The sequence below is a fragment of the Leopardus geoffroyi genome, chromosome D4 (assembly GCF_018350155.1).
Source record: "Leopardus geoffroyi isolate Oge1 chromosome D4, O.geoffroyi_Oge1_pat1.0, whole genome shotgun sequence".
Taxonomy (NCBI): domain Eukaryota; kingdom Metazoa; phylum Chordata; class Mammalia; order Carnivora; family Felidae; genus Leopardus; species Leopardus geoffroyi.
The window spans coordinates 6865372-6892482 of NC_059342.1; the positions used below are offsets into that span (position 1 = coordinate 6865372).

The 27111-nt window shown below is 43.7% G+C and overlaps 1 protein-coding gene across 4 annotated transcripts in view; it reads right to left on the minus strand.

Moving 5' to 3' along the window:
- Positions 1–18393, minus strand: part of RCL1 (RNA terminal phosphate cyclase like 1) — a 56600-nt gene extending 38207 nt beyond the window's left edge. The window contains exons 1-2 of one of the 4 annotated variants that reach the window (XM_045469297.1): positions 18050–18393; positions 2131–2202 (exon numbers count right to left, since the gene is read on the minus strand). In XM_045469297.1, the coding sequence (XP_045325253.1) occupies positions 2131–2202; positions 18050–18185 (208 nt within the window). In that variant the 5' untranslated portion in view covers positions 18186–18393. Of the gene's footprint in view, positions 1–2130; positions 2203–15500; positions 15634–18049 lie in introns of those variants that run through there. The other 3 variants (XM_045469300.1, XM_045469301.1, XM_045469299.1) reach the window with 3 other exon arrangements.
- Between the last annotated feature and the right edge of the window lie 8718 nt (positions 18394–27111).

The window sequence follows — 27111 nt, forward strand, 5'->3', positions numbered from 1 at the left end:
TTACTGTCAAGCCCCTGTAACAATAATAAACTGTGAGTGTAATTTAATAAACAGTAATAAATTAAACCCCTCCCTAAGCATCTGAATTGCCAAAGTCGTGGCAGGGCACAGAGGAGAGATCCCAACGGGCGCTATGGGCTTCCAACAGCACACTCTGCCTGCTGGTGGAGGGCTCTGCAAATGATGTGCTGAAATCGTCACATCAGCAACCAGCTTCTTTCCAGGCCCTTGAAACGAGATTTCCCAGAAACTGCACTCATCAACAGGATTCCTAGAGAAGGCAAGTACTTCATGGCACTTAATTCCATTAATAGTAGCTCTTTTTAAATTTAATAACAACAAATAGAAAGATCTAAATTATTGAATAGCTTTGGTGGAAACTCTATTATCTTCGTTCACTCTTTCCCATATCCGTATCATTCAAAATGTTTCTTACTGGGTGTACGTATTAGAGGAAAAGCAAAGTAAAATATTCTAGATTTTGGGGGGAGGGCATGAATGGCTGAACACGGTATTGCTGCTGCTCAAAATCTTTTGTCAGTGTCTCCTGGCATAATTTACCAATACATTTAACATTAGAGGAAAGAGATTTACGCTCAGTCCCTCACAAGGAAAGCCACTCTTGAGAGGTTCATAAAATAAATGTAGGTTATACCAAATTAAAAGCCAAAATCCCAATGATCACAATCAGAATCATGTTCTGATCAAAGTGGGAAAGAGTCTACATCAGTTAGTCTAAATTAAATTTTAGATTAGTCTAAAACCAATCCTTTAGGTCAAAAGCCAAAAACAAACAAACAAAAAAACAAAAAAATATATATATAACCACTAAATTCTGCAAATCTGTTTATGCCTGCAAATTAACAGGGTGACAAATGGGTCAGATTATCAGAATTGAAGGCTTCTACGCTGGTGGGCGCAGGGCACATGAGGTGGAAGCAGGATCATGTAAAATGTCTTACTTCCCAACTTGAGCTGAAGAGAGGACTAGAAAAGAATTACGCACCCTCTGAATCACCGATAAAAATTGCTGAAAAAAAATCTCCAGCAAAACAATATTAAAAATTTTTAATTTTTTAAAAATCTCCAGCAATTTCCAAGTAAACAAGCCAAGGAGAACTCAGGGAATGACAGCTTGCAACGAGCCCGAGGTCTCACGCCTGAAACTTGTTCTCCGTAAGGCATGGCTGAATGCGGCTACAGGCCGCTGAATCTCCTGTGACACAAGGGCCACTTATCAGGCCAAGCTGGTCTTCTTTCTTAAGAGAGCCAATGCATGAGAAAGGTCATGGTTTCCTTTGCTGAATACGTGTGCAAAGGTGAACAGCTCGTGGAGCCGGCCAAAGGATGTTTGCCATGGTCTCCCTGACAAGGTCGAGAAGAGTTTCTAACAGCAAACAAACAGCTAAAAAGAACCTAAATGTTTATCAGTAGGGAACAATCAAATAAATGATCATGCATCCCCACACCAGAATACCCTACTAGGTACACTGAAATATCGAGATAGATCTGCGTATGCCTGGCAGGGAAAGTTCTCGGAGACCTCGGTGGCAGCGAAAAAAACGCTGGCTGCAGAACAACATGAAGAGCATGACCCCGCTGGTCTCAGATACGGAAGCGCCGTGCAAGCAAATGCGTGGAAAGGAGACCAGGGCACACGCCCCAGACCGTGACCGCGGCGGCCCCTCGGGGAGGGGCTGGAAGAAGAAACAGGTGAAGGGATTTTCACATCTTCTGCATACGCTTGTGCGTGCTTCTTTTAAAAGACAAAAATAAAATAAAATTCAGCGCGTTCAACTATCCCACAGACTTTGTTGTAAAATTTTATTGTGACAAAATAAACAATCGGACTTTGAAAAGCCGCACATCAATTTTAGATGTAAAGTACTTTTGTTGCTGAAGCAGAGGCGGTGCCTGCTTGAGCTGAAACGTTCAGCCCTCTAACTTCTCTCAGTCAAGGGTGCGCCCCTCACGCTGGCAGATCTGACACACGTCTCCAGTCAACTTCTCACAGGCAGGAAGCCAGGTCTTCCCACCCGAATATTTATCCCGTTAAGAGGCACGAGAAGTAGAGGAATGGGTCAGCAGCACATGTGGCTGCTTTCAGGAATGGGAAGAGAGAGCGCTTACCTGTTTGGTTTATTTCGATCCGAGAACCATTAGTTATTTTGTCCAACAGCCTTATGAAGCTGGCTTCAAAGTCTGCGGGGGAAAGAGAACACAGACTGGTCACTGTTTCCAGAGAAGAGGTCTCATCCGGGAACTGCAGTGGAAGGTCCGTGACCCCTGCACCACACCCGGGTTCGAGTCAGGACAGGGCCGGGACCCCTGGCTGAGGAAACCGAAGCACCAGAAAAGCACCGACTGGCATGTCTATGCTTAGTGGAACTATGAGAAACAATTCGGCTTTCATATTCCACGACAAACAGCAACTCTACCTGCATCTAATGGGGTATTAATTTCAGCAGCCTAACACCCATAAAGGCCTGTTCTTCTGACCTCAGGCGTGCATGCCAAACAAGGGAGAAGCAGCAGAAAGGAGGGAGGAGGTTTAAAGTCAATTTCGTATTTGTTCCCCACCTGAGAGGGCAGATGAATGTGCAGGCCACCCTCCAGTCTCCGAAGCAGTAAGGGGTCCTGGTTTCCTCCACTCAACACTGTCCCTTCTCTCCCCTCATCATGCCTCTTACTCACCTGGAGCTATCACCCCAGTTTAGTTTTTCATTTCATTACACACATACTTGAGTGTACAATATTACCATCACCTTCTTTTTAATGTGTGAAAAAAAGACTGCAAGAAAAACCGCCACGTGTTAACGAATGGGTTTCTCTTCATGGTAGGACACTGTACGAATTTAACTTTCTTATTTAAATCTTGATGTACATATTTGCTTCAATTCCTTTTACGGACAGATTGTCGTCTAAGACATAAAAAGTGGGCATTACTTAAAAGGGGGGTGGGCAGAGGGGGAAGAAATGGATTTTAAATGTGAAAAAGGAGAGGAGGTAGAATGAAGACTCAGGCAGGACAGCACTTCCTGTAAGTCCCGTGCCTTCCCGTAAGTGGGTCACACACACACTCGTTCTCTCTCACTCCCTCTCTGGCGTCAACCTGTGCCCGTGAACAAGGACAGGAAGACTAACTTTTCTGCACCAAAGGCATGGCCACCACCTGGCGATTTAGGCAGTCTGCACCCCTCTATACACTAACAGAAGTTTCCAGCACAGACCCCAGCAGCCGCCTGAACTGATCCAGAGGGCTGAGCAATTCCCGTCCACCTGTGCAGTTACTTATTGCTGCCCCCGCACCCCCGTCACAGTAGATGCTGCAATCCGTACCGAGAACACTGGGCTAGAAGTCAGAGAGACTCCGGCGAGCCCTGAACAGGGAATGACGGCTAATTCCAGCAGGTGTGCATCAAAGCATGCCTTACAGCCGGACATTCTCTCATTTAATCCTCAAATCCCCACGGCAGGAGGGCTGTTCCCATTTTATAGGAGGCTGCGGCCCAAGAATGAGGACCAGCAAGTGATGAAGCCGGGGGCTGAGGGCAAGCCTGTCCTTCTCCACGGTCCACACTAACCAGGGACGCCACTTTGCCGAACTCCGTTTAATCCTGAGTCCACCACCTCCTCCAGAAAATCACGGTACCTCTTAACTGTAGGCACTGACCTACCGCAGAGTCCTGCAGACCATTTAATGGGTCCCCAATCAACATTTTTAATGAAACCAGAATAGAATAAACAATGTCAGAGTTAACTGTACGGAGTTAACTGTTGGTGAAACCTTAATGCTTTACAAATATCTGCATGCATACTTGGTTGTGGTGTTAGGTAGCATCCCAAAGTTTGAAAATAACTCAACTACAAAATGATTTCTATGGCCTCTTTATATAGAGTTCTTAAAGTTTTTACAGTTTTATTTATTTTTGAGAGAGAGAGAGCGAGTGAGTATAAGCAGGGGAGGGGCAGAGAGAGAGGGAGACACAGAATCCGAAGCAGGCTCCAGGCTCTGAACTGTCAGCACGGAGCCTGACATGGGCCTCGAACCCACCAACTGCGAGATCATGACCTGAGCTGAAGTTGGACGCTCAACCAACTGAGCCACCCAGGCGCCCCTAGAATATTCTGGTTTTAAAAATCGGGCATGATCAAGACCACAGCACCACTTTCTGCCTGTATTTTTAGCAAACGCCACGTGCTCTGCACAAAAAAAGGAAACCTTGATTTGCTCAAGTTTTTGAGGTGACTAAAGGGGATTGAGGAACAAGAATTCATGAATAAAGTCCAAGATTACACTGCATAGCTCTTACAGATTAGGAAAGAAAAAAGAACATTAAAAAAAAAGCCTAACTTTCCATTTTTTTTTTTTTCTTCTGCAATCCACGGGAGCACTTACACACCAACACAGTTTAAAACGCCCAGCAGACGGGCACAGGCAGGAACAGAATGGGCACGTAGAGAGACCTCCAGGCTGGACCATCCCCTGGTCACAGCAAATAGGTGCCTCAGAAACAGTACTTCAAAGAACCAAACACAAGAGCTAGTTCCAGAATCCTGGCAACAGCGAAGATATAGCTCCATCACGTGGTATGAGAAAGATCTCAAGTTCACCTAATAATAGTAAGACTGAAGTCCGCAGACTTCATTAAGGCAAGATGTGTAGGATTCGTTGTCCTTTCACTTCCCATACATCCTTTGTGACTCTTCCTCCTCAAGACTGCTCTTGGGGGTACAGTTTCAAGTATCTAAAAACACTGGGGAAAAACATCCAAAAATAGGCACGAGTTTACTGCACTGCTTGGGAATACGTAATTAGGTGATAAAGCTATAAAGACCATCGGCACAAATACCATAGTGGTCAGGAGAGGGACTGCCAGCAGCAGCAGAGAAGGGAGTCTCTACCGGAAGATGCCCGGCCCCATAGGTCAGCAATGTTCCATTTCTTGACGCGGATGGGGTCACACAGGTGTTCATTGTATAACCTTTTAAGCACCACTTTTATGTTTTACGCATGTTATGTTACTGTAGTCAACATTTGTTAAAAATTTATATTATTAGGACCTTCAATCTCAGAATTCATTAAATACTGCCTCTGATACCTAATGCACTCCCCTCCTTAAGGGAAGTGAGCTCACCACTTCTTTAAGGGGCCAGTAACTCTGTAAAACAGTGGCAGTCATCAGCCTGACCCACTCCTAAGAATGGCAAACTCTGTCTCAAATAAGGATGTTTATTTATATCTATTTATAACATTCATATATAAATGTTAGATATACATACATACAGGATATATATCAGAACACTCTATAGCATCAAAATTAAAGAGATTTCTTATATACTGATATAAATCATCTGCATGGTATGCTGAGTGAAAAAAAAGTAGGATGCTGATGGCCATTTGTGTGAAAGAGGACAACATACATACGTACTTGCTTATTTATGTAAAAAATAGCCCTGGAAAGAAACACAACAAACTAGTAACACTGGTTGCTTCACAAAGCAAAAGCCCATCTTATAAACCCTTTTTGTTCCCTCTGAATTTCATGCCATGTGTATATTTTTTAAAATACATAAAATTTAAATTAAAAAATACAAATAAAGGTACTGTGACACAATTTAAATAGCCAACAAAACCACTTTCATTAAATAGCCTATGAAAGATCTTTCTAAATACTACAGTCATTATGTACAAAATACACATATTCGGGGCGCCTGGGTGGCGCAGTCGGTTAAGCGTCCGACTTCAGCCAGGTCACGATCTTGCGGTCCGTGAGTTCGAGCCCCACGTCGGGCTCTGGGCTGATGGCTCAGAGCCTGGAGCCTGTTTCCGATTCTGTGTCTCCCTCTCTCTCTGCCCCTCCCCCGTTCATGCTCTGTCTCTCTCTGTCCCAAAAATAAATAAATGTTGAAAAAAAAAAAATTCAAAATACACATATTCTATGTATAATATGTAGTAATACATTATGTGACAAATGATAAATTATATTTTAACTGAAGCATATAACATCTTTCCTAAATTGTCAATATGTCCAGAAAAAATTACACAACATAATAAAATATTCTGAACAGAAATATTAATTATATCAGAATCCACAGGAGTCTACCAAAAACAAGTTTACCATACTAAACATAGTATGAAAAAAAGGAAAAGAGAAGAAACGAACTGAGATTTCAGATACGGAACAGATTTACAAGCCAAAAAGTAAATGACAAAATAATCTCAAGAAGATTTTAAAAGTGGAAAATATAGCAGAAAAAAAAATCAAGCTAATTCATTTTAACAAATACGACACAGGGGCACCTGGCTGGCTCAGTCAGTAGAGCATGCCACTCTTAATCTCAGGGTTGTGAGTTCGAGCCCCACACTGTGAGTTTAAGCCCCACACTGAGCATGGAGCCTGCTTTAAAAATTAATCAATTAATTAATTTAAAAAATACAACACAGACCAATAGTCTCATTCATCTGTAAGAAGAAATAAAATGTGAGTTAAGAAAATCAGAAATAAAAAATATAATTAAAAAGAAACTATAATCTCTATGGATACATTTGAAATTAATATAGCTATGTAAAAAGATGATAAACAGATAAACAGAAAGAGACATCTAAAACTAAGGGAAGGAGAAAATTTATCAATAAATCAAAAAGATCACTGATGAAGTTGCTGGCAAATGTTTTCCCGACATTCAAAGGAAAATAATTCTTATATTACGTATTCCAAAGAACAACAACAACAACAAAAGCACAGAGAGATGGCTTCAATCACGGAACAGTTAAGAACATCACATGCAAAATAAAAAATTACAAACCAATTTATTCTGTTCATTTTTTATGTTTTTTAATTTTTTTTTTTTGTTAACATTTATTCATTTCTGGGAGTGAGAGGCAGAGTGTGAGCAGGGGAGGGGCAGAGCTGAGAGGGAGACACAGAATCCAAAGCAGGCTGCAAAGCAGGCTCCAGGCTCTGAGCTATCAGCAGAGCCCGACGCGAGGCTCAAACCCACGGACCGTGAGATCCTGATCTGAGCTGAAGTCAGATGTTTAACTGTTTGGGTGCCCCCAAACTAACTTCATTTAATGAGAACAAATGAGGGGCACCTGAATAGCTCAGTCGGTTAAGCATCTGACTTTGGCTCAGCTCGTGATCTCAAGGTTTGTGGGTTGAGCCACACATCCAGCTCTGCACTGACAGTGTGGAGCCTGCTTGGGATTCTCTCTTTCTCTCTCTCTCCCTCCCTCCCTCTCTCTCTCTCCCTCCCTCCCTCTCTCTCTCCCTCCCTCTCTCTCTCTCTCCCTCTCTCTCTCCCTCTCTCTCTCTCCTTCTCTCTAGGCCCTTCCCCCACTCGTGCTCTCTCTCTCAAAATAAATAAATAAACTTTAAAAAAAAAAGAAGACATTATTAAATACAAGATTAAATACAAAAACGGAGAGGGGGGATCAGGTAACTAGCTTAACTACTACTAAAAAGGCATCTGTTAAAATTCAATATCTATTTTTCAGCAAAATTCTGTTTTAAAAAGTATGAAGAATGAATTTATTTATTGTAACAGACTTTTACAGATAAAAACAGAAGCCTCTTTAGAAGTTCAAGGAGAACATCTTCATTGGCCTTGGGGTAGACCAAGATTTCTTTACAGGGCAGAGAAAGATTTATAGACTGGGCGACATTAATACTACTTATTGCTCATCAAAAAAACCCACTAAGTGTGAAAAGACAAGTCACAGAATGGAACTAGTTATTTGCAATACTTTAACACAGAAGCCAAAAATTGTGCCATATTCATAAAATGTGATAGCACGCTATAGCAATGAAAATCAACTACTGCTGCTACAACAAAGATGAATCTTACAAACATGATACAGAACAAAGAAACCAGACATACACAAAAAATACAGACTCGGGGTGCCTGGGTGGCTCAGTCGGTTGAGCACCCAACTTCAGCTCAGATCACCATCTCACAGTTCGTGAGTTCGAGCCCCGCGTCAGGCTCTGTGCTGACAGCTCAGAGCCTGGAGCCTGCTTCAGATTCTGTGTCTCCCTCTCTGTCTCTCTGCCCCTTCCCCGCTCATGCTCTGTCTCGCTCTGTCTCTCAAAAATGAATAAACATTAAAAAAAAAAAATTAAAAAAAAAATACAGACTCTATAAGACCACATATATAAATTACGGTTAACATTTCAGAAATTTAATTTATGGTTCAAAAAGGCAGTTTATTACTTACAGTGCAGGTGGAGAAAATGATGTGACAAAACAAGCATGAGAGGGATCTCAGGGCTGCTGTTTTAATTCTTGGCATGGATAATGGCTATGGGAGTATATCCCCTTTGTAATAATTCACCAAGCTATATATTTATGATCTTTGCACTTTTATCAATGTGTAGTACACTTTGGTAAAAGTTCATTTTTAAAAAATAAAAACCAAGTTCAAAGAAAGAGTACCTTTAAAAAATATGAAAAACGCAAAGAAATCCAATCATCTTTCTAATCTGCTATGCTAGAAATACCATTAAATACATCTCAAAAAAAAAATGCAGAAGGTGTCAATACAAGGAAGAAATCACAATTAAGGGAAAAGTTAGCTTACCAATTAGGCAAGAGGATTTCACATACTTTGATTTGACCCCACATTTTAAGAAAGCATTGTCTTTGGCCTAGCAATTCCACATCTAGAACTCTATCCTGCAGAAATAGAAGTATGCTAGGAGATAGATACAAAAAATTTTATTGCTGTTTTATTTATAATAACAAACACTGAAGATTACTTTTTTTGTCCCATACTTTCAGGTGTTTATACAAAAACCTGTAAAAGAAATAAAATTAACAGAGGAAAATTTAACTCTCTGATTTATACTGCTTTATGACCTTCCAAGTTTCCCATTTATATATAAATTCTTCAGTTGTAGTCCTTTTCTTTACAAACACATTGGGAGGAAAAATCATACAATCACGTCAATTGGTGTAGAAAAGGCATTTGACAAAATACAACACTCATTCATAATAATGATAAACTCTTAGAACCATACGAATAGAAGGGAACTGTCTCAATTTCATGGAAAGCGTCTTCAAAACAAAACAAAACAAAACAAAACAAAACAAAACAAAACAAAACCCACACAGCTAACATTACACTTAGCAGCCAAACGCTGGAGGCTTTCCCCCTAAGACAGTGAACAAGGCAAGGCAGTTTGCTCTCACTGCATACTTAATACGGTGCTAGAAGTTTCAGCGAGCGCAGTAAGGAAAAGGAAATAAAGCCATAAAGTTCGGAAAGATAAAACTATTCCCATTTGCAGGTGGCATGGTTGTTTACACAGAAAATCCGAAAGGGGTGCCTGGGTGGCTCTGTCAGTCAAAGGCCTGACTTTTGATTTCAGCTCAGGTCATGATCTCATGGTTTGTAAGACTGAGCAGAGTTGGGCTCTGTGCTGACGGCATGGAGCCTGCCTGGGATACTCTCTCCTTCTCTCTCTGCCCCTCCCCAGCTTGCACACACACACACACACACACACTCTCTCTCCCTCTCAAAATAAATAAACTTAAAAAAAAAAAAAAATCCCAAAGACTCTACAAAAAGACTCCCAGAACTAACAATTTAGCAAGGTTACAGGATAAAAGATACACATCTTCTGAAAAATGAACTGATTTTCTATATACTAGCATTGAATAGATGGAGACCAACACTAAAAATACCATACCATTGACAACTGCTCAAAAAAGTAAAATATTTAGGTGTAAATCTAACAAAATGTGTGTAGGACTCATATACTGAAAACCACACAAGGTTCCTGTCAAAATCCTAACAAGATTTGTGTTTAGATAAGACAAGATCATTCTAAAATTTATATGGAAAGGTAAAGGAACCAGAATGCCTTATAAAATCACAAAAAGTAAGAGTAAAGCTGGAGGGATCAGCCTACACGATGATAGGTACAGTAATCAAGAGTACGTGCTACTGGCCAAGGAACAGACCTATAAATCAGTGGAACCGGATTAAGGCCCCAGAAACAGAACCACACAAATGTGCCCAACTGATTTTTTTACAAAGGTACAAAAGTGATTCAATGGAAGGAAGATAGCCCTTTCAACAAATGGTGTTGGAGTAACTGGACACCCATAAAACCAAAAAAAAAAAAAAAAAAAAAAGGAACCTCAACCTAAGTTTTAAACCTAAACCTAGTACTAAAATCAAATGTAAAACTATAAAACCTTTAGAAAACAGAACATGAAAAATCTCTGGGATCTAGAGCTAGGCAACGAGATCTTAGCTTCAACAACAAAAGCACAAGCCATAAAAGACAAATTTGACAAATTCTATTACATTAAAAGTAAAATCTTGCTCTGCAAAATACCCTGTTAAGAGAATGACAAGACTGGGGGTGCCTGGCGGGCTCAGTCGGTGGAGCGAGCACCTCCTGATGTCAGGGTCATGAGTTCAAGCCCCACACTGGGTATAGAGCCTACTTAAAAGAGAGAGAGAGAATGAAAAGACAAGCTCTAAAGTGGGATAAAATATCAGCTGTCCACATATCTGACAAAGGGCCAGAACACATAAAGAGAATTCTCAAAACTTAAGGGTCAAAACAATCCTACTAGGAAATGACATCCAAGGAGGCAGTGAGCACAGCAAGTACCACACCTATCACCCACCCATGAAGACACCCATGAAGATGGCCAAAATAGAAACCGGGAGCCCACCGGCAGGAGGCTTCGAGGACGAGCCTGGGGAACCACGAGGCCCAGAGGCGGCATGGCGTCCCCCCGCCCCCATCCCAGTCCTTGGTGGAGTACCCCTCCAGCTCCTCCCCTGACGGCCACCAGCTGTGGCTGATGGCCGCCTCTCTGGACTGTGGCGCTTCTGCACTGCCTGTGCCCGGACCGGCCACCCAGCAGCTCCCGATGGCATCCCAGGTGTGCGAGGACCATGGGCTCTGTCCCCTTCCTTGTCTCTTTCCTCCTTTTCTGGGGTGGGGTGCTCCTGGGTTTTGTGATCCTCCTCTGAAACCGGGTTACACTCACTGGTGTTCCTCTTCCTTCTGAACGCCATCGGTGGCCTCCACATCAACAGCATCACCCACCCGTGGCCACCACCCAGGAAACGGCAGCCCGCCCTCCAAATCCGAGAACATCAAGTTCTACAAGAAAGTGTGGTCAAGATGGGACTTTTCCAACATGTGACCTCTGATGGGGAAAGGGGTAGGACAATGCCCTTGAAACTGCTGCCTCTCAGCCAATGACCTTTGGAGGTCATCCAGAAAGAGCCCAGCAGATTCTGCAGCTGGTCTGCAGGGCCAGAGGCAGGAAGGGGCCTCAGTGCCACCAGCTGCACAGGCTTAGCCAAGTTATCAAGATGCTGATTTTAGAAAAAGTAACACATTTTAAAACCTTTTAGGGTTTTAATAATAAAATAATAATAAAAGAAAAATAAATAATTAAAAAAGAAAAATAATAAAAAATAAAGAGTGACAATGCCGAATACTGGCAAGGGTGTACAGAACCTAAATCACCCCACACTGCTGATGGGAATATAAAATGGTAAGCCCACAATGGAAAACAGTGTGGCAGTTTAAGTATGCAAACTACCACACAACCCAGCAACTACACTCCCAGGCATTTATCCCAGGCAAAGACTTATGTTCACATAAAACCCCGTACACAAATGTTTATAGCAGCCTTACTCAGAATGGCCCCCAAACTGGTAACAATCCACATGTCTTTCAACAGGTGGATGGTTAAGAAAAACTGTGGTACTTTCATGCCATGGAAGACTGTTCAGCAATAAAAAGGAACAAACTTGATTCAAAAAAAACAAATCTCCAGAGAATCATGCTGAGCGAAAAGTCAATTGCATAAGATTACTTACTATGATTTCACTTATATAACATTCTCTGAATGACAAAATTATAGGAATGGAGAACAGATTATCGATTGCTAAGGGTTAAGAAGTTGGTGGGGCAAGGAGGAAAAATGAGCATGGCTATGAAAAAAGGGCAACTTGAGGAATCCTTGTGGTAATGTTCAGTGTCTTTACTCTTACCAATGTCAATTTCCTGGAAATGATACTTTACTATAGTTTTTCCAGATGTTACATATGGGGGAAACTGGCTAAAGTATAGACAAGATCTCTTGGTATTATTTATTACAACTGCATATGAATCCACAACAATCTCAAAATCAAAAGTTTAGCTTTCAGGATGCCTGGATGACTCAGACAGTTAAGCATTCAACTCTTAATTTCAGCTCAGGTCATGATCTCATGGTTTGTGGGATCAAGCCCCATGTAGGGCTCTGAGCTGACAGCTGCCAGCCTGCTTGGGATTCTCTCTCTCCTTCTCTCTCTCTCTGCCCCTGCCCCAAGCACATGCACACACACACACACACACACACACACACACACACTCAAAATAAACATTTTTAAAAAACAAAAAATAACTAAAAACTTAGTTAAAAAAAAAAAAAAAAGATGGTACGCAGTTCCATCTGGAACAGCATTTTACAGCTTCCAAGCAACAGCAGATGTGAAAGAAGACCATTAGGATTCTTAGCATTTGTCTTTAAAAGATGAGTATCTCATTTGGGGCTCCCAATAATTGTCAGGTGGCAGCAAACTTTAACAGTCAACAGAGGCACAAAAGGGCAGGTTCCCGATCAACAAGACACTATTTAATCTACTATCATTACTAAAATAAAATATAGGTGCTCCTTGTGGTATACTAAGTAATGGGTGGAGTGCCTGGGTGGCTCAGTCAGTTAAGCACCCGACTCTTGATTTCAGCTGAGGTCATGATCTCAGGTTGTGGGACTGAGACCCTCACTGGGCTCTGTGCTAACAGCATGGAGCTTGCCTGGGATTCTGTCTCCACCTCTCTCTCTGTTCCTCCCCTGCTCACATGCATGCTCTCTCAAAATAAATAAATACTCAAAAGAAAATAAATAAATGTATTTGGTCTTTGTCTCCAATTCCTGGCACAGAGCTCCTAAGACCCTTGGAAGTTCCAAAATAATAGCAGTGTCTTTTAAAATTTATTCATAAGGAGCCCCTTTGGAGGACACTTGAATTTATGCTGATGAGGTGACTTAGGATGAGGCCCATATACAGCCTCAGAATAGGACTGGTCACCAGAAAAAAAGTGATTAGAGGCTTGGAAACTTCGGCCCCACCAAGTGACCCTGAGCGAAGGGGAGGCTGCCTGGAGATTAAATCCTGTAAAACTCTAGAACAAGGACAGAACTTCCAGGCTGGTGAATGAACACACATGCTGGAAGGGTGGCATACTCTGGCTCCAGAGGGACAGAAGCCCTTGCTTTGGGACCCTTCGGGGCCCGGCCCTATATACCTCATCTGTGTGTGTGCAGCCGTATCCTTCATAAAATCCTTTATAATAAACTGGTAAATTAGGGTTTCCCTGAGCTTTGTGAGCACATTATCAGTAGCAAACTATCAGTCCAAGAAGGGGGTGTGGGAACCCCCGATTTATACAGCCAGTTGGTCATTAAGTACAAGTGGCCTGAACGTGCGATTGGGACTTGTGATTGGCACCTCAAGTGGCAGCAGTCTGGTGGGACCGAGCCCTTACCCTGTGGGATCTGAAGTTATCTCCATGTAGACAGTGTCAGAATTGAGTTAAATCTGTAGTACACCCAGTTATTGCTAGCTGAGAACAGGAGAACTGCTTTGTAGGGGAAAAAACCCACACATCTGGTGTTAGAAGTATTCAGAGGAGAAAAACCAGTTTCCCTTACAATTCTCCTTCCAGAAGATGCAATTTATGAACAGCCAGACTTATCCCCAAAACAACCCATCAATTTACCAAAAGATGTTTTCCTTTCAAAGGACCTCTATGTAGCATGTTTCAGCAACACATTTGAAGGAATTCTTTTCATTAAAACTCCATTCACCCCTCCCTTTTCGGAATCTCATCTGCTTGTGCCACATGCAGCACCCCCGTGGGTCCACGTAACTCCTCTCTCCAATATCACAGGGGAACCCAGGCTCAGTCAGGTGACTGGCTCAGGGACGGGGACCGGAGCTCAGGGACTGGGGCCGGAGCAGGCCTGCGTCCTAACTGCTAACGCAGTGCTCCTCCTGCCCAAGTCTATCCTTCTGTTATTCCCACTTAAAACGGCCATCATTCTCGCGGAATTCTTTCCATTTGGACCTCACCTTACCCACTGTGAACTCAACCTAACCCTGCATGACACAGCCCTCAGGAAATCCAGAGACAGAGGCAGTGTGGACGGCTGCTTTATAACATGACAAGGAACAGCCAAGTCCATCATGCAGTTCAAAGGGAGAACAAGCCCGGAGGGCGGGAGCTGGCTGCAGTCTCCTTCCAGCCCTGCGGTCAACCTCACCAGCTAGTTTACCTAATGCTAACTATGCCTTGGCTTTCTACCTGCAGGAAAACAGCAGCCAAAAAAAAAAAAAAAGATTTTCTCCTAATAGGAAGAGTAGAACGAAACACAACTGTTCAAGTTTCTCAAGAGTGAAGCAAAAATTACACATATGGTTGTACAATTAATAAAAGCAATTCCAGGATCATCTTTCCTTGTGGTTCAAATTCTTCTCATTATGTACAATCCCTCTGCGTTGGAAGGAGGCACTTTTATTTAAGAGATCAGCTTGTTTGCCTGAAGTCACAGAGTGTGACCCTGTGTCTCATCCCCTTCTGAATCCCGAGCAGCTTTCTTGGTTGACATGCTGCTATTCCCAACCATCAGAGACACGGGGAAAAGAAAAAAAAAAGGAAAAGGCTTAATAATTAAGTCTTGTATGCCAGGGTGTGTTTCAACATCCACACTGTTGACATTTTGGGCACAAGTATTCTTCATGTGAGGAAGTTGTCTGGTGCATTGCAGGATGTTTATGGTATCCCTGGGCTCCACCCACTAGATGCCAGAAGCAGCCTCCCAGTTGTGACCACCAAAAATATCTCCAAAAACTGCCAAATGTCCCCCTGGGAAGCAAAACTGCCCTCGTGGAAAACCACTACATTATACATAATACATACAAATACTTGGGAGCCATCACCCAAAAGGAACCCTTTAGACTGAAAAGAGAAGATAAAATCAAGGCATAATTCTCTTTAAAAGAAGACAAAGTTGAAAGTTGTGAAAAGTTCCCATATAGAAGCAGGAACGGATTTTGGACACCAGACAGCAGAACTATACTCGAGGCAGAAGTTACGTAGTAAAACCAGCTAACTAACGTTTATTCTGCCGACATGCCAGGCACTGTTCGGGGCACTTCGAGTGTTATTTCATTTAATCTTTACAATAACCCTATGAGGTTGGTAACACTGGCCTCGCTTTACCGATGAAAAAACTGAGGCTCGGAAATGTTAAAGAACTCGCCCAAAGTCCAAGAGCTAATATAGCAAAAGCAGAACCAGGACCCAAACCAAGGTCTGACTCAGACCAAGCTCTTAACCACCCAGCTACTACAACCGCAACACATTAAGCATTTTACCTCCACGTAATAAACAAAGAACTCTTTGACTTACAAGCTGTTCCCTTCACCGACAGTGATTCTGGCAGCCACCATCCTATCTGTCCAGACCAGCAGCAGACACAGAAAGTGTTCCTTCCATAAGCCCCAGGGAAGCCTCTGCCCTACCTCCTCTGAGTCCCTTCACAACGCTCAGCCCTTCCTAGTTCACGTTACTCAAGCCACTCTCTCAAGCACTTCCTACTTTGAAAGCTCCTGGAGGATGGAGCAAGCAGCTTCTCCTGTTTACACTCCCACGAAGCCTTGCATATGCTGGGGCTCCGAAGCCTTGCATATGCTGGGGCTCCGTAACCTTTTCTGACCCACTGCCCCTGAGGCAGGCCCCACACCCCCCACCCTCCAGAAGGGATGATTAAGCAAGCACCTTCAAGAGATGCAAGTTTTCTACTTAAGCCCAAGATTTTATTGGATAGGCTGAGTTGTTGCCAATTCTCAGAACCTGAGTCAGAAAGAGTCAGGAAGGGACAGATGATTGGCAACACAGCCCCCTGGCTACACCTTCAATCAAACTACCAAGGGCTTTCTCGACTCTGACCATGTATCTTGTATCAGGGGCCACTTGTATTGACATCCATAAACAGGCACGTATGTGTGTGGATATGCATATGTATACATACACAGGGGTGTGTGACTATGAATGCATATATATACATTTATCTCAGTTCCCTCTTGAAGAAATTAAGCAAACATCTACAAGATTTCTCAGGACTTGGAACCAGCACAAAGAACTCCAAATCAGGAGCCTCTTTTTTTTCCCCCCTTGGTATATTAATCAGGTAAGGAGAATAAGGCTCTACGTAGCGCTCCCCATAAAATACCAGCACACCCGCCAACAAGCACTACCTCCCCCAGGTAGTGGAGTCTGGCGTCCTTCCAGGAAAAGTGCAAAGTGGCCAGGCCCTGTTGGAAGAAATGAGAGCTCGTGTGCGTGGCAGCGAAGAGAAGTTCACAAACAGAGGACCGGGGCGGGGGGAGGGAAGAATCCTTTGGAACATTAAATATTAGTTTGGAGGCCACCTGTCGAAAGACAAACACTAAGTTGTATCTTACAGGTACTATATTTTCCACAGAAATCCCAGGTTTCCAGAACACTGTGCTTCTATTCCTATTAAAACAAAACACACAAACAAACAAAAACTATGCCCAGTGTTCACAGAAGGAGAAGCTGGTCGTACCATATCCAGCCAATGGCAAGTTCTCTAAAGTAACCTGGAGGTAAAAGGGAGAGCTGGCTGAGAATGCCACAGAGGAAAGCAATCAAGCAATTGCTTTGCCCAAACAGACACAAAATACGGGCAAGAAATGTGGAGAATACCCAGCATAAACCATGCTTGGGGTCCCTCCTTAAACTTCCTCAGGGTTTCTGAGCAGTAGACAGAAGACAATCATGTACCAACACAAACCTTTCTCATGGTCACCAGGTATGAAGGGTCTTCTGGTTCTTTCTTTGCTAACCCTCTGTCTCCATCAATGACATGGCATTTTCCCTTTATGCGCAACCAATCACCATTCAAGAGAAGCAGAAATGTAACCCTCCAGAATAGGCACCAGACAGATGATGAAATGGGCTGGCCACATAGTACAGAAGTTGGTGCAAAATTACACACTTCGACACGACCCACAAAGCTTCCAGCACCAACCACAAACCCTCTCCTTCAAGGTGCAGATAGGTTTTTCCTTCCTCCCCCCCCGCCCCCCACTTCGGGGGGCTCTCTCAGTTTGGGATAACCAGACAGAAGCTTTAAAATGCATGTGTCCAGGGGACCAGTTGAAAATCGGCACCACTTAACTTGATCTGGGTTTAAATAGGGCCTGTTTTATAATCAATCCACCGTTGTAGGGCAAAAGGGGGACTCGGAAACCTGTAGTTTAGCGCTTGTCACCAAATCTGTTACTAAAGGCAAGGCAATTAGGCCCATAACTGTTAAAAAATTTATCCCAAAGCTTCCGTCCTGCGCACATCACAGATACGGCTAAAAACAAAGAATTTTTAAAATGTCTTTAATCCACATCCAGAGAGGTGTGAGGGCAGCCGAGAAATCATGGCGACAGGGACAGCCGATGTCCATGGGGGCAGCTGTTTCTGAGACGTGTTTTGGGACAGGACGCGGAACCAACCAGTGGTAGGTAGTTTTCTCCCCAAATCTCTCTCCATCTTATAACTGCCCAATCACATTTCGGTCCAGCAAACTGCCTTTATCCTTTGAGAGGTTCTCGGCGAGGGCGAGACCAAGAGGGACCGAAGGCGGGCGAGGGGGCGATGCCCGGGATTTGTTGCAACACGTAGTGCTGGAAAACGTGTAGCTGTTTACTACCAGCGCCCCGGAGCCGCCAGCGCAGCGCGCCGCGGAGCACGCCCCTCAGGCCCGACCCCGCCTCCCCCACCCCAGCCCCGGCGCGCCCGGGTGCGGGGGCGACGCGCCACTAGCCCTCCCCGCCGCGCCCGCGGGACGCGCAGGCTCCCCGCACGCCGCCCCCCGGGGCATCGGCGCCGCACGCCCGCGGCCCCCACGCCCATCCTACGCGCTGCCCGCCCCGCGGTACCTCGGAGGCCCGGGTTGTCGTCTCTGGCCCGAATCCTTCGGATTTTGACGGGGCGCCCACTCAGGGTGGACAGGACCAGTCGTTGGCGCAAGAAGTTGCAGCCCGCGTAGCTGAGGGAGTGCGACTGGGTCGCCATGTGCGCGCCCTCGGCAAAGGTGCCGGCGGCTGGGGCGCAGCGACTTCGGACGGGCGCGAGGGTCGCGACCCCAGCAGCGGCGGCGACAGCGGCGGTGGTGACCCGGGCTCTCTCTCGTAGCCCCGCAGCCCCCGGCGCGTCCACGTGGTTTGGAACAGGAAGACGGAGAGACGAGACACCGGGTCAGAGGGGAGAGGGGCGGAGTCGGTGACCGACACCCCGCCTCCCCACCCGACCGGGGGCGGCTCCCGCGCTGGATCTCGCGGCTATTGGTCCGCGCGAGATCAGGGCGGTGCCCATGCCCCGCTTCCATTGGCCAGCGCTGGAGCTGGGCGGTGCCCGGGCCGCGCTGCCATTGGCCCGCGCTGGAGTGGGGCGGTGCCCGGGCCCCGGCAACAGCGCCTGGCGGGAGGGAGCGCGTGCGGGGGGGTAGCCCGGGAGCCCGGTGCGGTAGCTCTCCTGCCCCGCAGGTCTCCCTGGGGTCTCTCCCGGCGTGGCGGCCGGGGGAGGCGACGGGCTGGGGTTGGGTGCCTACCACATACCTGGTACTTAGCCTCAGTACTGACCGCAAACCCTAAATGTGGAAGATATTATCTCCCCGCCTTTTTCTTTATAGAGGAGAAAACGGGATTGGCGCGCTCATCCAGTTGCAGACTCCGCGCTGAGCACGCTGCCGGCGCTGTCCCCACGCTCCCCGCTGTCACCAGACGGGGTAGTCCCATTCCCTCCTTACGCTTGAGGGAATATTCGAGGAACATTGCACAGGTGACAGTGGCCGCATGCTTTGGGACCGGAGTCTTGCGACACCAGGCCATTGCTTGTTTTATTATGAGACACCAAGATTCCTTTGCCCCTTTCACATCGGTCCCTTTACATTCACAGCGCTTCTCGCCAAGTCTGTTCCTCCCACCCCGCATGCCTCAAAATGGGTAGTTGTAATAACTTCACACATACACACACGGACTCTGCTTTCCCCTCTTTCCTATCTTTTTAATCCTGCACACCAGAATCTTCCCAAAGATTGGATTGTGTCACTCCTCGGCTCAAAAACCTTAAGAGAGGCGCAGATATCTATCAAATGACCACGAACTGAAGAATCCAATATCATAATAACACGGGTTTGCAACCGTTCTTGGACAATATCACCAGATTATGAGTTCCAGAACATTTAGGGGCTAGGTAGGGGGAGGGAGGGAGATGGCAGAGATCTGCAAGGGGTGGAGCTTGGGTAAGATTAACCAAGGTAGCAAGTCTTGCGTAGATGAGACTGGGTTATGAGGAACCACTGGAGAGGTCTGAACTCCCACAGAGTGACAGGTTATTAGAGGAAAAGACAGAATTTAACAAGCAGTGCAGAAGTCTATTAAGGGAGGTGGGTAATGCATTTATATTATTGCCATTTCTTGAGACTGCCTTTCAGGAAATTGGCAGTGTCTTCCGATGTGAGTATTGAAAGCTCCTGGACCTCTGAGGGCGTTCTTTGAATCCTGCAGTGGTCTGTGCCAAAGCAAACACAGGCGCCATCACACCAGGAGTGGATTTTTTTTTTAAATACCATCTCATTTTAATTCCTCAACAACCTTAAAACACAGCTACTATACTCTGTAGCAAACCCCGTTGATGCCTTTTTCACATCCCTTCAGCAATGCAAATCTGCTCATTTTCCTCCAACAACACCTGTATCTCTTTGTCTAAGGGTTTTTCCCACCTGCATGGAACTCAGTAGACCAAAGGTGCTGAGAAATTGAGGCACCTGGTGGCTCAGTCGGTTAAGTGTCTGGCTCTTGATTTCAGCTCAGGTCATAATCTCACATTTGATGAGATGGAGCCCCAGTTAGGTTCTGCACTGACAGAGCATGGAGACTGCTTAGGATTCTCTCTCTCCCTGTGTCTTTCTGCTATCTCTCACTTGTGCTCTCTCTCTAAATAAATAAATAAATAAACTTAAAGGGAAAAAAAAGTGCTGAGGAATTAATCCCCAGAGTCCTCAACCAATGACTGATGGGCATTGATGTATAAATATCCCAGATCTTGAACCCTTGGACAAAATAGCTCTGTGGTATATATTTTACAGTGTTTCCCTAGGGTTCCGCAGAGGTTTTAAGCTCCAGCTGCCCACTGTGGTGACTTACCTGGTGACTAGCTTCCTCTCTTCCCTGAGTACTTCTCAGCTGCCTTCTGATACTTCCTGGGATTAACTCCCAAATAAACTACTTCCACTCAAATTATTGTCTCAGAGTCATCTTCTGGGCAGAGTGAATCCTGACCTTTAAAATTTGAGAACTGAGGTTGAGAGAGAATAAATGACCTGCTTAAAGTGGCATAGCTAATAAATGACAACCAGAATAGAAATCCCATCTTCCTGTTTGTCTCCCTCTGTAGCTCCCTCTCCCTCTCTCTTGAGTCATATATCTTTGGAACCCTGAATCTCCAGTAAAAAGTCTAGCTACCATAAGGCTGCCATGCCAGAGAGACCACACAGAGTGCTGACTATTCCAGTGGACAGCATTCGGAGGAGTCCAGTCCCCAGCCAGCCTCCAGCCAGTTTATGGAGCCACTATGGCTGACACCATTTGGAGCACAGATAAGCTGTCCTCACCAAGCCCTGCCCAAGCTGCATATTCCTGAACTAAAACGATTGGTCCTGTTTTAAGCTATGAGCTTGGGGGTAGTTTGTTACACAGTAACAGATAACTAAAACTACATGTCTCTGATTTCCCATAATTCTAGGTTAGCCAACCCCAAGAGATTTGAAAGATTTGGAAGACAAGAGCAAAGGCACAGCCACGTTGTTCATGTTTGAAAGGTCACTGCAGGGTAGCAGGCTCTCTTGCAGCTCACATACTTACCCGAGGCTGACTTTCCTTATTGGACTGGGCCCCTAGCTCCTCCAGTTTCCGCCAGATCCTGCTTTAGCAACTCCAGCTGCTGGGCCAATTATGCATTTACCTCCATGATGAAGGACACCATCTTCTACTGGTCCCTCACATCATTGAGGTTGGACGCTTGCAGGCAGTGAGAGAGTGATGCACGTTCCAGCATGTCCTACTGACTTTGGGTCCTATCAACAGGCACAAAGGCAACAGCCTCACAGACTGAAATCAGCCTCCACGATTGCATTAGATCAAATCCCTATAGCAAATCTCCAGTGAGTGGTTCTGCTTTTTTTTTTTTTTTTTTTTTTTTTGAACCCTGACTGGTACGACAAGTCATTATTGAAAGTTTACTGAGAGTAAGGCTCTCAGCTAAAGGCTTTGCATACATGATCTTACTGGTCCTCACACCAACTAGGTCAAAAGTTGGATTTTAAGTATATAGGGGTTTAGGATATAATTCTCTCTACTTTCATGTATATTTGAAATTGCCCATTACAAACTTTTTAATCTCATAGATTTTTCTTTCACACCAAATGATAAATGACATATACCTTGCCTTATAATCACTTCCATACAAAAAAAAGATAAGGATAAGGATAATATAAGGATAAGAGTGTCCTTGGATCAGCAATGGGACATTGAATTTAGGGACCAGAGTAGAAATGGAGTCTTCCCCATCTGTACAAAAAGTTGCTCAACACATTTCTACCCACTCTGCTATCTCATCATCTCCTTTATTCAAACCATAGTGGTTCTATAGGATTTTTCTCAGCTCAGCCTGGAAATAATGATTACCTGTTTCAGTTTTAGGATGAATTTCTGTGTTTAGTGCTCTGCCCTGGGCTCGCACAATAACTATTCACAACTACATTTTTGCATAACCTATTTATGTGGGCAGCCTTCCTGAAAACACTGAGTGATCCAGTGAGCGCAAGAACAGTATTCGGTCATGTAGAGTAGAGGTAGTGTCGTACCATTGTATCCCCAGTGCTTAGCACCTAGCAGGAGTTCAACAAGGATGACTAGAATCAATTACTTAATCAATTAATTGAAAGATACATGGATATCCTAAATCAATAAATTCAGAACTATCTAAACCAGTGGTTTTCAAACCTTAGCATGTACAGGAACTGCCCGGAGGGCTTGTGGGTTTTGTTTTGTTTTGTTTTTTACATTTTTTATTTTATTTTTTGAGAAACAGAGACAGAACACAAGCAGGGAAGGAGCAGAGAGGGAGGGAGATACAGAATCTAAAGCAGGCTTCAGTCCCCGAGCTGTCAGCACAGAGCCTGATGTAGGGCTCAAACCCACAAACATGAGATCATGACCCGAGCCAAAGTCGGACACTTAACCGACTGAGCCACCCAGGTGCCCCTAGAGGGCTTGTTAAAACATAGATGGCTATGGTAAAATACTGAGAGTTTTTCCTCTAAGATTAAGAACAAGACAAAGATGTCCATTCTCAAAACTTTATTCAACATAGTACTGGAAGTCCTAGCCACAGCAATCAGACAAGAAAAAGAAATAAAAGGCAACTGAATTGCTAAGGAAGAAGTAAAATTGTCACTATTTTTGGATGACATGACACTATACAAAGAAAACCCCAAAGACTCCACCAAAAAATACTGTTAAAAGCAATACATGAATTCAGTAAAGTTGCAAGATACAAAATTAATGCACATAAATCTGTTGCATTTTTATACACTAATAACAAAGTAGCAGAAAGAGAAATTTTTAAAAATCCCATTTATAATTATACCCTCCCCCCCCCCCCACACACACACACACAAAACCCTAGGAATAAACTTAACCAAGGGAGTGAAAGACCTGTACTCTGAAAACTATAAAACAATGATAAAATAAATTGCAAAGCAACATGAACAATGGAAAGATATACCATGCTCATGGATTAGAAGAATTAATATTGTTAAAATGTCCATATACCCTTGGGGCACCTGGGTGGTCAGTTAAGCACTGACTCCTGATTTTGGCTCAGCTCATGATCTCACAGTTCATCATCAAGCCCTGCATTGCACTTTGTGCTGATAGCACAGAGCCTGCTAGGGATTCTGTCTCCCCCTCTGCTGCTTATGCATGTGTGTGTACTCTCTCTATCAAAATAAATGATTAAACATTTTTTTAAAAGTCTATATACCCAAAGAATCTACAGATTCAATGTAATACCTATCAAAATACTAATATCATTTTTCACAGCACTAGAACAAAGAATTCTAAAATTTATGTGGAACCACAAAAGACCTCAGGTAGCCAGCAATCTTGAGAAAGAATAAAGCTGGAAGAATCACAGTCTCAGATTTTAAGATCTACTACAAAGCTAAAATAATCAAAACAATATGGTACAGGCACAAAAAGTAGACATTTAGATCAATGGGAAAGAATAGAGAGCCCAGAAATAAACACATTCTTTTTTTTTTTTAAGTTGACTGAATTTTTTTTAATTTTTTTTTTAATTTTTTTTTTTGAGAGAGAGAGACAGAGCATTAGCAGGGGAGGGGCAGAGAGAGAGGGAGACACAGAATCACAAGCAGGCTCCAGGCTCTGAGCTGTCAGCACAGAGCCCAATGCGGGGCTTGAACTCACAAACTGTGAGATCATGACCTGAGCCGAAGTCAGATGCTCTACTGACTGAGCCACCCAGGCGCCCCTTAAGTTGACTTATTTTGAGAGAAGTGAGCACAAGCAGGGGGAGGGGCAGGGAGAGAGGAGAGAGAGAATCCCAAGCAGGCTCTGTGCCATGCAGAGCCTAACATGGGACTCAGTCTCACAAAGTGTGAGATCATGACCTGAGCCAAAATCAAGAGTCAGATGCATAACCAACTGAGCCATCCAGGCACCCATAAACTCATTCTTATATGGTCAATTAATCTACGATAAAGGAGGCAAGAATATGCAATGGGAAAAAGACAATCTCTCCAACAAATGGTGTTAGCAAAACCGGACACCTACATGCAAAAGAATGAAACTGGACCACTTTCTTACACCAAACACAAAAATAAACTGAAAATGAATTAAAGACCTAAATGTAAGACCTGACACCATAAGAGTCCCAGAGGAGTACAGGCAATAATCTCTCGGACACTGGCCTTAGCAACATTTTTCTAGATGTCTTCTCAGGCAAAGGAAACAAAAGCAAAAATAAACTATTAGGACTGACAAAATAAAAGGATTTTGCACAGCAAAGGAAACCATCAACAAAACAAAAGGCAACCTACTGAACGGCAGAAGATAATTGCAAATGATATATCCAATAAGGGGTTAATATCCAAAATATACAAAGGATGTACACAACTTAACACCAAAAAACCAAACCATCCAATTAAAAAATGGCCAAAGGATGTGAATACACATTTTTCCAAAGAAGACATACAAACGGCCATCAGACACACCAAAAGATGCTCTCAAAACTGCAAATCATCAAGGAAATGCAAATCAAAACCACAATGAAATATTACCTTACACCTATCAGAATAGCTAAAATCACAAAGGCAAGAAATAACAAGTGTTGGTGAGGGTATGGAGAAAAAGGAACCCTTGAGCATGGGTGGTGGGAATATAAACTGGTGTAACCACTGTGGAAAACATACGGATGTTCCTCAAAAACTTCAAAATGGAACTATCATATGATCCAGTAATTCCATTCCTGGATATTCCACTAATTCAAAAAGATATGTGCATCTCTATGTTTACTGTAGCATTGTCTATTATCATTGCAGCTATTACAATAGGCAAGATATGGAAGCAACATAAGTGTCCATCAATAGATGAATGGACAAAGAAGATATGGTGTATGTACACAATGCAATGTTACCCATAAAAAAGAATGAGATCTTGGGGCATCTGGGTGGCTCACTTGGTTGAGCTTCAGACTGTTGATTTGGGCTCAGGTCATGATCCCAGAGTCCTGGGATCCAGCCTCACTTTGGGCTCCATGATCAGCATAAAGCCTGTTTGGGATTCTGTATCTCTTTTCCTTTTCCTCTCTCTTCCACCCCCTCCCCCCCCCAAAAAAAAAGAAAGAAAAAAAGATGAGATCTTGACATTTGCAACGACATGGATGAACCTACGGGTATTATGCTAAGTGAAACAAGTTAGGCAGAGAAAGACAAATACCATATGATTTCACTTACATGGGGAATCTAAAAAACAAAACAAAGGAGCGAACACAACAGAAGCAGACTCATAGATACAGAGAACAACCTAATGGTAGCCAGAGGGTAGGAAGTTGGGGTATGGGCAAATGGGTGAAAGGGAATAAGAAGTATAGACTCCAGTTATGGAATGAATAAGTCATGGGAATGAAAGGTACAGTGTAGGGAATATGGTCTATGATATTGCAAGTATATGGTAAGCATAGCATAACATATAGATTTGTCAAATCACTATGGTATACACCTGGAACTACCGTAACATTGTGTATCAACTATTCTTTAATTCACACACACACACACACACACACACACACACACACACAATTGTTGGGCCTCTTTCCCACAGTCTCTTCAATACATCTGGGGCAAAGCCTAAGAATTTGCATTTCCAACAACTTCCAAGTTGGTGTTGAAGGCTTAAGAACCATGCTTTGAGAAGCTTAAAAAACAAACAAACAAAAGATGTACGGGATGCCTTCGAACACACACGTAATGGGAGTTGCAGAAGCAGACAAGAAAGAGAACGGGGCAGAAAGAATATTTGAAAAAAAAATTGTGAGTAAATCTTTCCAAATTTGATGAAGTTCATAAATCTACATATCCAAGTGGTTAAAGTGACTATTTAGAAGTTGACCCTGGGGGTGAGGACCCCTTCCTGATGGACACCTTGGTTACAACCTCGTGTGGCTCTGAAGCACAGAACCCAGCCAGGCCTGAACTCCTGACCCACAGAAACTGTGAGATAATGAGTATGTGTTCACGCCACTATGTGTGTGGTTTGTTACCCAGCTACAGAAAATTAATACAGTGGGTTTCAAACCCAGGTCTGTCTGGCTCCCAGAGTCTATTCTCCTTCTCCATCTCTTGATTAGTTAAATATATTGTGAAAGGTGTTAACTGAGGAGCTGGTAGATATTACAGACTTTCAGAGTTCTAAGAAGCTCACAGGTCATTAGTCCGGTCCTCTAGGACGAGCAGAGCCCCCTGTCCCAAAGGAGCATCTAAGAAGGTTGAGATATTGAGCTAGAAGATGTTGGCCTGAGTCCCACTAACATTTAGACGATGACCAGGAATAACCATAAGTAGTGCTTTTGAAGATTCTTTTTTTAATGATTCTTGGAGACTCATTGATTGTGATATTGAACATCTGTCTTCCCATGACTATAGCAGCAAGAACACTGATACAATTCGAAAATGTTTGTGTGCTTGTTCTTAGAGCTTTTGGGACGGGGGCGAAGAGAGAAACTTGAGTCTTATTTTACAAACAACCTCAAACCACCTTCATTGACAGTGAAAGTGACAGAGAAGTGGATGATCAGAAGGTGACCAACACTCAGAGCAGAATTCTCAAGGCTCCAGTTGCCAGTCTTGAAGCTACATCATAATTAGGAAACATTGTGATTTATAATTATGAAACTTTAAGTGTGAATTTACACGTAATACACAAATGTAACATTGTCACATAAACAATACATCCCTGACTTTCTAGGACTCTCTTAACTTCTTTTTTTTTTATTAACTTCTTTTTTTTTTTTTTTAATGTTTATTTACTTTTGAGAGAGGGAGAGAGAGAGCGCGCGTGAGCAGGGGAGAGGCAGAGAGAAAGGGAGACAGAGCATCCGAAGTGAACTCTGAGCTGACAGCACACAGCCTGAGGCAGGGTTCAAATTCATAAACTGTGAGATCAAGACCTGAGCTGATGTTGGGTGCTTAACCAACTGAGCCACCCAGGCGCCCCTGTCTTAAATTCTCATATTTTATTCACTGTCTCTGTCCAAATCATACTTGTCACTCATGAAATCACATGTTCCAATATTGGATTCAGAACTGTCTGCATTACAAGCTTTTTCACTGTTATAGAAATACTTCACCACAGAAAGG